This window comes from Antechinus flavipes, chromosome 3 (assembly GCF_016432865.1).
Source record: "Antechinus flavipes isolate AdamAnt ecotype Samford, QLD, Australia chromosome 3, AdamAnt_v2, whole genome shotgun sequence".
NCBI classification, from domain to species: Eukaryota; Metazoa; Chordata; class Mammalia; order Dasyuromorphia; family Dasyuridae; genus Antechinus; species Antechinus flavipes.
Genome location: NC_067400.1, coordinates 474,242,182 through 474,255,484, shown reverse-complemented (window position 1 = coordinate 474,255,484; position 13,303 = coordinate 474,242,182). Strand labels below are relative to the sequence as shown.

Sequence of the window (13,303 nt, the reverse complement as noted above, 5' to 3'; positions counted from 1 at the left end):
AAGGTATAGAGGAAGGAAAAAAAGTGTCAAATTTGTGTCTTAGCCAAAGTTGATGAGGGGGTTAAATCTAATGAATATGCTTCCTTTATAAGTCAAGGCAGCCAAACAACAAAACTTACAAGGGTTGGACAAGATGTTTTGTTCATGTTGCCACTAAAGCAAACTAATTACCGATTAATATAAGTGGGAGAAAAAGTACCCTCCTCAATCTTCATTCCTAGAGCAGATGAACTTCTGAGTTTAGAGAAGTCAAAAGCTTGAGAAATTTAAGACATAAAGATAATCTCTTTTGCTATCTATTTCTACAAAAGTGTGTTAGAGAGATTCAGACAAATCAAAGATAATAAAAGATTCAAAAGGAATGAAACATGCAAAAAAAAAAAAAAAAAGAATTCAACTACAGACCTCGAAAGAGTTTCTGGGCAATATGCAATGGGTTCCCAAAACGAAAGTTTTCTCCACTGAATAGGGCTAGAATAAGTTGATTTTGCTGCTCGATGTTATCTTCAGGGAAGTGAGGCAGGAATTGCTGGAGGTGTTCACGCTGAGAGTCACTTAGCACATCTTGCCATGTTGAGAAGCTAACTACATCAAAGAATATCTCAGGCTGGAAGAGAAAAAAAAAAGGGGAGGAAAAAAAAGCTAGCAATAGGAACATCAATTTTATTTTTATAATCACAAGAGCTTTACTTAAATTGTACATTTTCTGGATTGAACAGTGTGACCAAATACAATGTTTTCTATTCAGTAAATGGCCAAGGTCTGTCAGAGAGAAATCTGGCTAACAGTAAGAGAAGGACTAAGGAGCTGAAATGGAGAATTTATTCAATACCATTCAAGCAAAACAAAAAAAATTATCAACTATTTCATCAGCATCTATTGTGCATAAGACACTGTACCATGTATAAAATGAATACAAAGATAAATAAGAAAAACTCCTTGCTTTCATAACACATAAAACCTAGTTGTAAGACACATAAACAAACAACTAATTCAAGATATATGACAGGAGTCATTAAAAAAGAGTTCAGAGAAGGAAAACTTACTAAGGAGATTAAGGAATGTGACATTAAAGGGATCATATTTAAGTTGGGCCTGGAAGAACGAGAATTTTGACAAATGGAGGGAAGGAAGAAAAGTGGTGAGAAAGTTAAAAAGGTATATTTACAAGCAGTGCAGTTTGAGTAAAGCACAAGGAAAGGCTGGAAAGAATGACTGGATCCACTATTAAGAAGGCCTTAAATAACACATTAAGAAGCCAAGACTTTATTTAAGCAAGAGATAGAGATCCACTGAAGACTTTCAAGCAAAGAAGTATCAGGATCAGAATGATGCTTTAAGAATGTGAATAAATGAAAACAATTTATTAAGCATTTACTAAGTATAAAACACAGTACTAAGCACTGGAGATACAAACACAAAGGCAATACAGTACCTGCTCTCAAAAAATGACATTCCAACAAGAGGAACAAAACATTAAGTGAAACTGTAAGTCAGATGGAAAGAACTGATAATCCTTGAATAAAATGGCAAAATGGATAGTAAAGGAGCATCTTTAATGTTATTTTCATTGATAAATCCCCACCTCTTTCTAATGGGGAACTACCCAAAAGTATTATGCACTTTGGATATTAATTTTCTATTCTGAAACTTCAATAATTGCTGAGAAGGAAGACACTTTAAATCCTTAAATTACTGAAACTCCAGAGATAGTTGACAGATCCTCGCATCTATAAAAAGGTTATTCCCCCAAATCATAGCTGTGGGTGTCATTCTAAAAACAAGCCTTGGGGAGAGGATAGTCTCACTGACAATAATTATGAGGGCTGGATCAAGGAATCTGAAGGTCACTACAGTTCTAGGAAGTCTGAGTCCTGGGCTGTCTCAGAGAAGTTGGCAGTAATGGTCTGACCATCCCTGTATCTCTCACAATGTCTTGCTATTTCATTGTCTGCCCAATCAGTGGTAAGTGAGTCATATTAATAGTAAGGATAGTAGATCCCTTATCCACAGGATTTGCTCCCATGGTTAAAAGCTGCCAGGCCAGATTGGAAGCAGCATGAAAGAGAGGAAATATAAGAGTTAAAGACAGAGAGATAAATTAAGAGGCTATTGCCTAAGTTGAAGCAAAAAATGATGAGCAGCACCTAAAACTTGATAGTGACAGAGAGAATGGAAAATAAGTGACAGATGAAAAACACATTTTAGACACAGAATAAAAAAGATTCAATGAATAAATGGACATGGGAATGAGGAAAAAGGGATCGAGATAGTAGCGATGGGCGGTGTGTACAAAGGGCAGGGATTTAATCAATGCAAGCTTATAATCTGCACTTACTGGGAATTCCTCATTCATGAGGAATAATTGCAATTTCCAATCCCCATCACAAAGGGGTTCAATGAGTTACCCATGCCTGCCAGTGTAGGGTAGACACAAGCTGAGCCAGTCAGTATAGCACGTGTGTAGCCCAAAGCACACTCTTGGCATTGCCATGAATTAGTCCCATCTTAGGAAAACAGTTTGGAACTATATCCCAAAAGTAGCTAAACTGTATATATATATACTCTTTGGCACAGCAATATCATTAGCAAGTATATAGCCCAAAGAGATGAAAGAAAAGGTAAAAGACCCACATGTACAAAAATATTCAGAGGAGTATTTTTTTTTTTGAGTAAAGTAGCCATAAACTGGAAAATGACTGAACAAATGATAGTATAAGTATGCAACAGAATATTATTGCACCGTAAAAAGAAATTGAATCAGAGACCTAGAAATATTTGTACAAACTAACTCTGAGTGAAAGGAACAAGACCAGGTGAGCAATTTGTACAATGACCAAAACACTGCAAAGAAAAACAATTTTCAAAGATCGAAAAACTCTGATCAAAGCAATAACCAGCTATGGTTCCAGAACAATCATGAGAAAATATGCTTCCCACTTCTGGGAAGAGATATAGTAAATGGGGCAGAATGAGATAAATATTTTTAGAAATGAACAATGTGGGGATGTGTTTTGTTGACTATACTAACTTGTTACAACAGAGAACGGGAGGAGGAAGGAAAGGAGAAGGTTAGAAAATTAGTGGGATAGGGATACCAAAAAAAAAGGTGAGGAAAAAAAGTATCAATGAAGTATATTTTTAAAAAGCAGAAAAGAGGTTCAAAGAAAGTTCAGAGGACAACACAAACAAGACAACTTTGAAACAATATGTGCAATCTAGTATAAACTTTTCAAAAGTTGTCCATATACTGTCCATCAGGTGGAGAATGGGTAAACAAGTTATAGTAAATGAATGTTATGGAATATTATTGTTCTATAAGAAACGATCAGCAAGATAATTTTAGAGAGGCCTGAAGAGACTTTCATGAACTGATGCTAAGTGAAGTGAGCAGAACTAAGAGAACATTGTACACAGCAACATGAAGATTGTGTGATGATAAACTGTGACGAACTTGGCTCTCTTCGACAATGAACGGATTCAAGGCAATTCCAAGACCTGGGATGGAAAGTGATATCCACATGCACAGAGAGGACTATGGAGACTGAATACAAATCAAAACATAATTTTTCACCTTTTTGTTGTTGATGTTTGTTTGCTGGATTTTTTTCCCTTTTGATGATTTTTCTTGCATAGCATGATGAATATGGAATTATTTTTAGTAGAACTACACCTATAGTTAAACCTATACTAGTCTCAGGGAGGGAGTAAAGGGAGAGAAAAAACTCGGAAGACAAGTTTTGCAAAGGTGATTGTTGACAACTATCTTTGCATGTATTTAGAAAAATAAAATACTATTTTTAAAAAAGTTGTCCATAATGAGATTCAGTTTCAAATGCAATTTTCTTTTGATTTTGTTTATGTAAATATTCATGTTTGTTGGTGAATTTTAAACAATGCTTATTACTAGGGCAGCTAGGTGGCTCAGTGGATAAAGCACCAGCCCTGAAGTCGGGAGGACCTGAGTTCAAATCCAGCCTCAGACACTTAACACTTCCTAGCTGTGTGACCCTGGGCAAGTCACTTAATCCCCACTGCCTTGCAAACATACACACAGAAACAAATAAATTAATTAAGACAATGCTTACTAAGCTTCTAGTCTAGGAGATGAGGCGTGACGCCAAAAAGAAGGAAGTCGGGAAGAGAAATGCTGGTTTTGGAGGTGAAGATGGTGACTTCTATTTTGGACATGTTCAGTCTAAGGTGTCAGCAGAACATAGAAGTATGTAATACTACAGCTCAAGAAAAAGGTCTAAGATGCAAATAAAGATTCAGGAGTCAACAAATCTCCTTGTTGTGAGACTTGAAGCCATTAGATATAATGACTAAGTGAGAAAATATAAAGAAAAAGGAAGATAAAAGACAAAAATCTGTCGAAATGCCTTTGTGTGGAACAGAGAGATAAGGTGAAGAACTTAGAAGAATATGTGAATTCTTTTTCTATATTTTATTTTCATTATTTTTGTGTTTCCCCTATGACCTGTATAATATGTACAAGACCATATGTACTTGAGCCTTGGCCAACTATATCTGAAGCCTGAAGGACTGATTTTCTGTTTCCTAGAAATCAGGAGATTTTGGGGAAACAGAAACCTTCCATTCCAATCTCTCTGGATAGCAACAACCAAGCAGATGCCTCCCCCTCCCCTTCTCAATGCTCTCTTAAAAGCTGTATATCTTTACTACTTCCTTAGCCCTCCTACCACGAGCTTTCTCTTTCCTTATCTTGTGATAGAATGGCTCATCCTCCAGAGATAGGATAAATGACCTTTCTGTTTTCTATTTTGAGTGATCTCTGAGTAGTCATTTTGGGTAAGGGTCTTCTACATCCCACAAACCTATAATTCAGGGGCAGAAGGAAGAAAAGTGAAGATAATGATAAAGAGGAGATCAGAGAGGCAGAATGTAGTGTAATAGAAACCAAAGAAGCAGAAATTCTCAAGAAGTAAAGTGTAATCAACTCTGAAGCAAGGTCAAGAAGGGCAAAGACTGAGATTTAGTAATTATAAGCTCACATCAAAAGAACAATTTTGGCAAAATAGTAGTTAAGTTTTTAACTGTTAAGGAATGAATATAATATAAAGAAGTTGAGCAAAGACTGCTTATGAAAAATAAAAGTATATGCAAGCAAGATAGAAAGAAGACAGTGAATAAAGAGATCTATTAGATTTTTTTTTAACATAGGGAAGACCTGAGCATGTTTGTAGATAGAAGAAAACAAACCAATGGAAAGGGAGAGACCGAAGATGCAAAAGGAAGAGGGAGTAACTGATGTATCAAAATCCAAGAGGTAACAAGAAGAGAGGATAGGAGATGATCTTGGAGAAGGAATACTTCTTCCTCTGTGACAAGAGTAAAGGAAGACAGGATTAGTAAAGATCCAGACATTTTGAAGTTAAGAAGGAAACTTGGGAGGTTTCTATTTGGAGATTTCTATTTTCTCAGTAAAATAGAAAACAAGTAATCTACAGAAAATGGATGAGTTAACATGTTCTTTTCCCCTTTGTTCAGATTCTTCTTATGTAGCATGCCAAATATGGAAATGTTTAGAAAAACTGCACAAGTTTAACCTATATTAGACTACTTACTGTCTTGGGGGAGGGGAGTAGAAAAATTAGGAACACAAAGTTTTGCAAAGGTGAATGATCTTAGCATGTATTTAGGAAAATAAAATACTATTTTAAAAAGATAAAGAGAATGGATGAATTAAGATTAGAGTTAGAAAAGTAGAAAAATTCTGGAACAACCACTGTGCACAAGTGAATAGAATAGGAATATTATAAACAATTCATAAAAGGGTTACTTACATCTTCTAATAGGTCCTCAGGCAAGCTAACCCTGGTCCCTCCTAGCATGCAGTCCTCCATAATTCTTGTGCCATGGCCATCTCCACATGGCCCCAGGTCCAAAGGATCCGTAAGCATATGATCCAGAGCATCCATTGTTTACTCTTCACAAGTACACTAGACAAAAGCATTTCAATAACAAGGGATAAGTGGTCTAACAGTAATCTTAGTTGGCTCAAAAGTTCCTCTACAATCATCAGACTTAAAAAAAAGTTAAGTTCAATAAGACCATCTATATTCTAAAATTCCTTAACTTCTCTGTGGCATTTTAACAGTTTATTTAATGTCTCCCAATGCTACTAATTCTCTAACCACAACTAGTTCTTCTATTGTCCAATAGACCTTTTGATTCTAACTATTCCTCCAACAACAGGGGGACAATGAGATGCAACATAAAGAGTATTGAATTTGGACTTAGAAATCTCAGTTTCATGTAAAGGACTGCTTGCCATCTGGGGGAGGGGGTGGAGGGAGGAAGGGGAAAAATCGGAACAGAAGTGAGTGCAAGGGATAATGCTGTAAAAAATTACCCTGGCATGGGTTCTGTCAATAAAAAGTTGTTTAAAAAAAAAAAAGAAAACACACACACACGTATACACACACACACACACACGTACACACACACACACATACACACAAAATCTTAGTTTCAAATCCTAACTCTCCCAATTACTTGTACAATTTTAGGCAAGTCAAAATGTTTGTAGCAGCCCTGTTTGTAGTGGCTAGAAACTGGAAAATGAATGGATGCCCATCAATTGGAGAATGGCTGGGTAAATTGTGGTATATGAATGTTATGGAATATTATTGCTCTGTAAGGAATGACCAGCAGGATGAATACAGAGAGGCTTGGAGAGACCTACATGGACTGATGCTAAGTGAGATGAGCAGAACCAGAAGATCATTATACACTTCGACAACGATATTGTATGAGGATGTATTCTGATGGAAGTGGATTTCTCTGACAAAGAGACTTAACTGAGTTTCATTGGATAAAGGATGGACAGAAACAGCTACACCCAAAGAAGGAATACTGGGAAATGAATGTGAACTATTTGATTTTTGATTTTCTTCCCGAGTTATTTTTACCTTCTGAATTCAACTCTCCCTGTGCAGTGGGAGAACTGTTCGGTTCTGCAAATATGTATTGTATCTAGGATATACTGCTACATATTTAACATATATAGGACTGCTTGCCATCTTGGGGGGGGGGAGGGGGGAGGAGGGAGGGAGGGGAAAAAACGAAACATAAGTGATTGCAAGGGATAATGCTGTGTAAAAATTATCCTGGCATGGATTCTGTCAATACAAAGTTATTATTAAATTAAAAAAAAAAAAAAAAAGAAAGAAAAAAAAAATTTTAGGCAAGTAAACCTCTGAGCCTCAGTTTCCTTATCTATAAAATTAAGGAGGAAAGTGAAATAAATGTTCTAAAGTCCAGTCTCTTAAACTGTGGGTCACAACCCCATATGAATGTGTGGTTACAAAATTATGATATGCTATGAGTAAATATTTGATTTGCATATATATTTTATATACCTACATATCTGTAGTCATATAAAACTTTCTTGGGTGCAAAGGAAACATAAGTATAAAAAGTTTAAGAAGCCCTGGTCTAAAAGATCTTTCTAACTTAATTCAATGATCTGACCTCATTTGGACATTAACCAATAGCTTCACTTCCAAAAAGATGGTAATTCCCTACAGGTTCTTTGAAGAAGCTTACACTTGGGAGAATGTAAATAATACTTCAGTTTCAAGACCATCTAAAGTTGATAAATTCTAATATTAATAAATTCTAAAATGAGGATGAACCAAATACTAAAGCATGTCCCTTTTAAGTTGATTTGACTGAAATTACTGAAAAAGAGAAGCAAAATTTTAATGAAGTCTGACAAAATGGTATAGCCATGGAACTCGTGATCTGGAATATATGTTTCATTGGAAGCCAATTTGAATGAGAAAAATATTATTATTCCTACTAGGGGCAAGTAAATAAAAGGTAAGTAAATAAAGCATGTCTTCAGCATTATGAACTTCCTCTAACCATTAGACTATGTTCTCCTGGATTTGTCAATATTGTTTTGAAGAGTATGGTAAAATGGATAAAGAGTATTGTAATTAACAGAAATAGGCAAGTTTATCAAACAAGTGTACAAGAATTTTAACTTAAACAACAAACATGACAAAGATCTTTTATGTTAACAGTGTTGTCAAAGGAAGCATTACAAATCCTGGACTTTCTGAGAATTATGATAATCATTTTAAAATTTCTCTAATAAAATTTATATTATACAGTTATTTTTTATAATAGAAAAAATAAGGTTTTTAAAGAAAGATAAATTCAGAATGATATCCATTCATTAATCAATAGCATTTAAATCCAATCAATTATGAGTACATTTCATCGTACTATTGTGCATTTTCCTAACTTGTCTAAAGAATATCCTGAGAGGTTATCAAAATGCCTTGCTGAAATATAAGTACAATATACCCCCAGCATTACCCTCATAACCATTAAAACATTATCTAATTATGAGCTACTGCTACTAGTTTTCCAATTTGTCAATTTAGAAGGGAAAAGAACAGGGATTGGATCTGTGATTTTATTGGTATAAGAATTCCCAAGTAAGGAAACTTACCCTCTACCAATGCAGGTCAGCACCTTCTCTCTGCAACTCAGGTTCTAAAAGATCTGTTTAGAGCCATAAAAGACTAAGTGACTTGCCAAAGTCACACAGACAGACTGTGTCATAGAAACGGGATTTGAATTCAAGTCTTCCCAGTTAAGCCTATCCAAAAAAAAAAAAGAAAGAGAAAAAAGAAAAAAAATGAAGTTAATATGTCACAACTGGCCCTAAGTGAAAGCAGTCTGGTTCCCAGTAATCAATATTTTTCCAAAACCTCAAAAAATGTTTTAAAAAATAATTCTACAATTTTGCAAGGGATGAACATTTAGTTCACCAATCTATACAGAATCCAGTATTTCCTCTACTGAATATCAGGATATTTTATTGATCTGCAGAGTTAGAATCACGGAATGCTAAAGCTGAAAGGTGTTTTTAATCTATCACCTCATTTACAAAAGAAGAAACTGAGGCCAACATCAGACACAGAAGTTTTAATCCAAATCTGCTGGTTCCAAATTCAGACCTCTTCACACTATACTAATATAGCCCCTCTTCACTCTCAATGACTTCTTCAAGAGTGCTGATATTTGTCCAGCAATGATGTATAGGCTAAATCACCTAAGTAGTTAATTTGAACCGTGAGACAAAATCAGGTAGAACAGGTAGGGGCCTTCTACCATCCTACTTATCTTGGATACCAATAAATTTTTCAATGCCTTTCCCTTCCCTAATTATAAACATATGGGTCGTACCAATTCTTCATATTTATCTTTGCCTCCTTCCATCTTCTATACAACTCCTTTTGAAATCTGAGGTCATGTCATTAATGAAAAAATGACTATCACTCATGGGATTTCAGGTAACGTTTTCTACTTCCAGCTACATTAAAGAAGGATAGTTATGATCCCATAAATTATAAAATCCTACTCCACAAGAACTCTTCTATACATGTTTTCAAATGTCCATAGCATTATTTCTTACACTCAGGAAACAAAAAAAAAGGCATAAAAGGAGCAGATTAGTAGATAGGTGGATAAAGAAAAAATTCCAATCAGGATTTCAGGTTCTATTCAGTCGTTAAAATCCTTTATCTTGAATGTGAATCTCTTTATGGCAATTAATATTATTTCTACTTATCATACTTCAAAATATGTTTTAAAAGTACAGAAATTTCTCAATGTCATCACATTACACCATGTGATCCATTGTTACACAAAGAATTTGACCAGATTTACAAACAAATTTTTGGCCAAACCACCATTCTGCCCTTGGTTAATAAGAACAGCCCATTTGATTATAATGATGATAAATGGATAGATAGAAAGACAGACAGCTGGGAGGGAGGAAGGGAGGGAGAGAAGAACGAAAGAAGAAAGAAAAAGTAACTACATCAGTGGACACAATTTAAAATTGTTTCTCAATGGTACACAGCTTATGCTTTCTTTTAAGAATGCATTTTAAAACACAAATAGAAAAACTATAACTGGAATTATACAGTGATTTAATTTATTACTTTTTCATTAATATATTGTGCTCTAAATTAGCTAGCAATATACTACAAAAGCAGTAGCTAAAATGGCCTAAATTATTAGAAACTAGTTTCCAATTCTTCAAATCCCAAGTTGTCTAGAGATTCAGATGTGACATTATAAAAATAAAATACTTTTTTTACTGAATTCAGATATCCTGAATGTTTTCCTCATTACTGTAAAATTATAAATTCATTTATACAATGTGTTATAAAACTAAAATCTCTACAAAAATGTGATTTGTTACAAACATTTACTGGATGCTAATATTTACAATATCTTATTCTTTAATAGAACTTAGGCTGGCCTAGGTCTGTTGGGCAGAAGTCACAAGTAAGTTTTATGAGAGGCAGTATTTAGAAATGATCCTGAATTCTGGAGTTAGGAAGATGGCATTTGTACTCTTGGTTCCATCACTTATTATGCCCTCAGATAAATAGGGATCTCTAGAAGCTTCAGTTTCTTCCAAGTAAGAGAAAGTTAATACTTACCCACCTACTTCAATGCCTGTTCCCCTCCCTATCCTCCAATTACAAGGTAATTGTCTTACTTTTTTATTTGTATCAACACTTCACACAGTGACTCATTCTCTCATTCACAGGAGTTATAGCAAAGTCCTCTGTAAAAAGCTAATATTTACATAGCAGTTTTACAATAGCCTACCAATTGGGACAGCTAGATGGTACAGTGAATAGAGTGCGGGGCTTGAAGTCAGGAGGGACTGAGTTCAAATCTAGCCTTGATAGTTAACATTTCCTGGCTGTGTGACCATGGGCAAGTCATTTGACCCCAGTGGCCTAAGGGGGAAAAAATAGCCTACCAATTGATCTCTCTGCTTCAAGTACCTTCACATTCCAGTTTAATCCACTCGTCTACCAAATAAATCTTACACAGATATGATGTCATTCCACACACACTTAAATTCCACTGGCTCCCTATTACTTCCAAGATCAAATGTACAATCTTCTATTTGGCTTTAATTTATTTCATAACCTGGTCCCTTCCTACCTTTCCATTCTTTTCACAATTTATTCTTCCTGCCCCTACTCTTTAATTTGCTATACCTCATACAAAACATTCCACTTCCCCCAGCGTTTTTTTCTAAAACTTTCTCCCTTCACCTTGACCCCTAGCTTCCAAGTGGAAGCTCATGCCCCCACCTTCTGCAAGAAACCTTTTCCCATTCTCTATAATCTAAGTGCCTTCCCTCTTATATGATCTTATTTTACCCTGTATGTGTTAATGTAATAACAATTAGCATCTAAATAGCTCTTTAAATTTTGCAAAAAGCTTTACAAAAATTATCATTTGATCCTCACAATAACTTGGAATCTTAGGTGCTATTTTTTTGTTTCCATTTTTATAGCTAAGGAAACTGAGCTGAGAGGTTACAAAGAGTCATGGCCAAAGTCACACAGCTAGTCAGTGTTTAAGGCAAGACTGAAAAACGTTTTCCTTTCTTGATAATAAAACATTAACATAAATGTATACATATATGTCTGTGCATATAAATGTGTGTATATACATATTTATAATATAATAAACATAAATGAAGAAAAATGAGCATAATTAAAGATGAGAAAACCTAAATGTTACAAAAAAATGTGAGTAAATTGCTGTCCATCCTTGAATACCAATATTGGTATTACACTTACATGTGTAAGTATGTGTAGACCTACACACATGTCAATTTTGAGCAACTTGCATATACATACATGTAAATGAGGAGAAATCAGAGTATAAGTACAGAAAACAAAAAAGTGATACCAAAAAAAGGGAGCACCTTACTGTCTTTGAATAGCAATAAACATGCTAACGTAAGTCCATGTATATATACATATATGTAGTGTGATTATGAATGTGTGCACATACACATATATAAATGAAGACATGAGAATACAATTACAGATGAGAAAACTTTAAAGTAATACAGAAACATGAATTACTGTCCATCATTGAATACCAATAAGCATTGGCATATATGTGTGTATGCATATATACCTGCATTAATTATAATGTATGTATGTTTTACACATATGTAAATATACATGGAGAAACATAAGAGTATAATGTTCAGAACATTTTAGTGCTGGAATAACATAAGGGATAAAGCAGGCAGATTGGGTGTTAACCAGGTAAGATTACAGAGAAGAAATGCAGTGATTGGTCAGCTGGCATACAACCCTCAGAACAAGAAAAGTGACCCAGAGCAAAGTACTAAGTACTCTTTCTCTCTCTGTGCTCAGCGCTCACACCAGCTCTTTCTCTGTTCCCTCACTCTCTGTCTGCCTCTCTAAGTATCTGTGTCTCTCACAATCTCTTTCCTCTCCTTTTGGTGTGGGGCTTCATTTCCTTATCCACACAATATGGTGAGATTCCTAATGGGATAAAGTTTCCTTCCTTTGGGGGATGTCTGATTAACCCTTAATCCAGACGTGTGGCGTTCTGCCTGGTCACTGGGCTGACAAGACACGAGATAAAATTGAAACGGAAAAGAAACCCGTGGGAGAGGGGCACACGTGGACTGGAGGGTCAGGACTTGTGAGGCTCTGGTCCACTTGGGTGGGCACTCCCTCCTGACAGACAGACACAGACACAGACACACAGACACACAGACACACACACACACAGACACACACGCGCGCGCGCGCGCACGCGCCTGCATACGCACGCGCACACACGCGAGCTCATATACACACGCCCCCCCAAGGGGCCTCTTCCCCGCACCCCACCCCACTCGCGGCCCTCTGGCGGCCCCAGGTCCGGCTCTCCCCTGGCCCCACGCTCGGAAGCACGGGGCGGACCTTAAGGGCCCAGACAGCTCCGTGCCTGACCCTGACCTCAACCAGCCCCGGTTCCCCCCTCCCCCCGAACACCCACACCGGCTCGCCGCACTCCCGGACTCAGTGCCTGGAGTGCCCCGGCTCTCCGGAAGCTCCCCTCCCTAACCCAAGTCCTCCCCGGCGGGCCCACCCGGCGTCCCCCACCCCCAAGCCTCACCTAAGCTACTGCCACAGCCCGGACCCCGGTTACACTTCCCAGGGCCGCAGCCGCCGGGTCTCGGACGTGCTCGCTCCCGCCAGCGTGACGTCCCCGTTCGTGCGCGCTCCCGGACTCGGAGCGTCGGGAGGGGCGGGAGGAGTAAAGCAGGGTGGAGCGAGGAGGGGAGGTTCCGCTGTTGAGCACGCCCAGAAGACTCAAATGTCGTCCGGGCCCAATTCCGGCTCTTCTCTCCGCCAATCCTCCAGAGTGGCGACTCTGCCCTAGGGTCAGCCCCGCCTCTGACATTGATCTTCCC

The 13,303-nt window shown here is 37.1% G+C and overlaps 1 protein-coding gene across 4 annotated transcripts in view; it reads right to left on the bottom strand.

The window, feature by feature from the left end:
- NFRKB (nuclear factor related to kappaB binding protein) overlaps positions 1 to 13,074 on the bottom strand; it is a 40,640-nt gene extending 27,566 nt beyond the window's left edge. For all 4 annotated transcript variants that reach the window (XM_051986679.1, XM_051986681.1, XM_051986680.1 and 1 more), the window contains exons 1-4: positions 13,006 to 13,074; positions 8,489 to 8,638; positions 5,808 to 5,963; positions 406 to 607 (exon numbers count right to left, since the gene is read on the bottom strand). In XM_051986679.1, the coding sequence (XP_051842639.1) occupies positions 406 to 607; positions 5,808 to 5,942 (337 nt within the window). In that variant the 5' untranslated portion in view covers positions 5,943 to 5,963; positions 8,489 to 8,638; positions 13,006 to 13,074. The remainder of the gene's footprint in view (positions 1 to 405; positions 608 to 5,807; positions 5,964 to 8,488; positions 8,639 to 13,005) is intronic.
- Between the last annotated feature and the right edge of the window lie 229 nt (positions 13,075 to 13,303).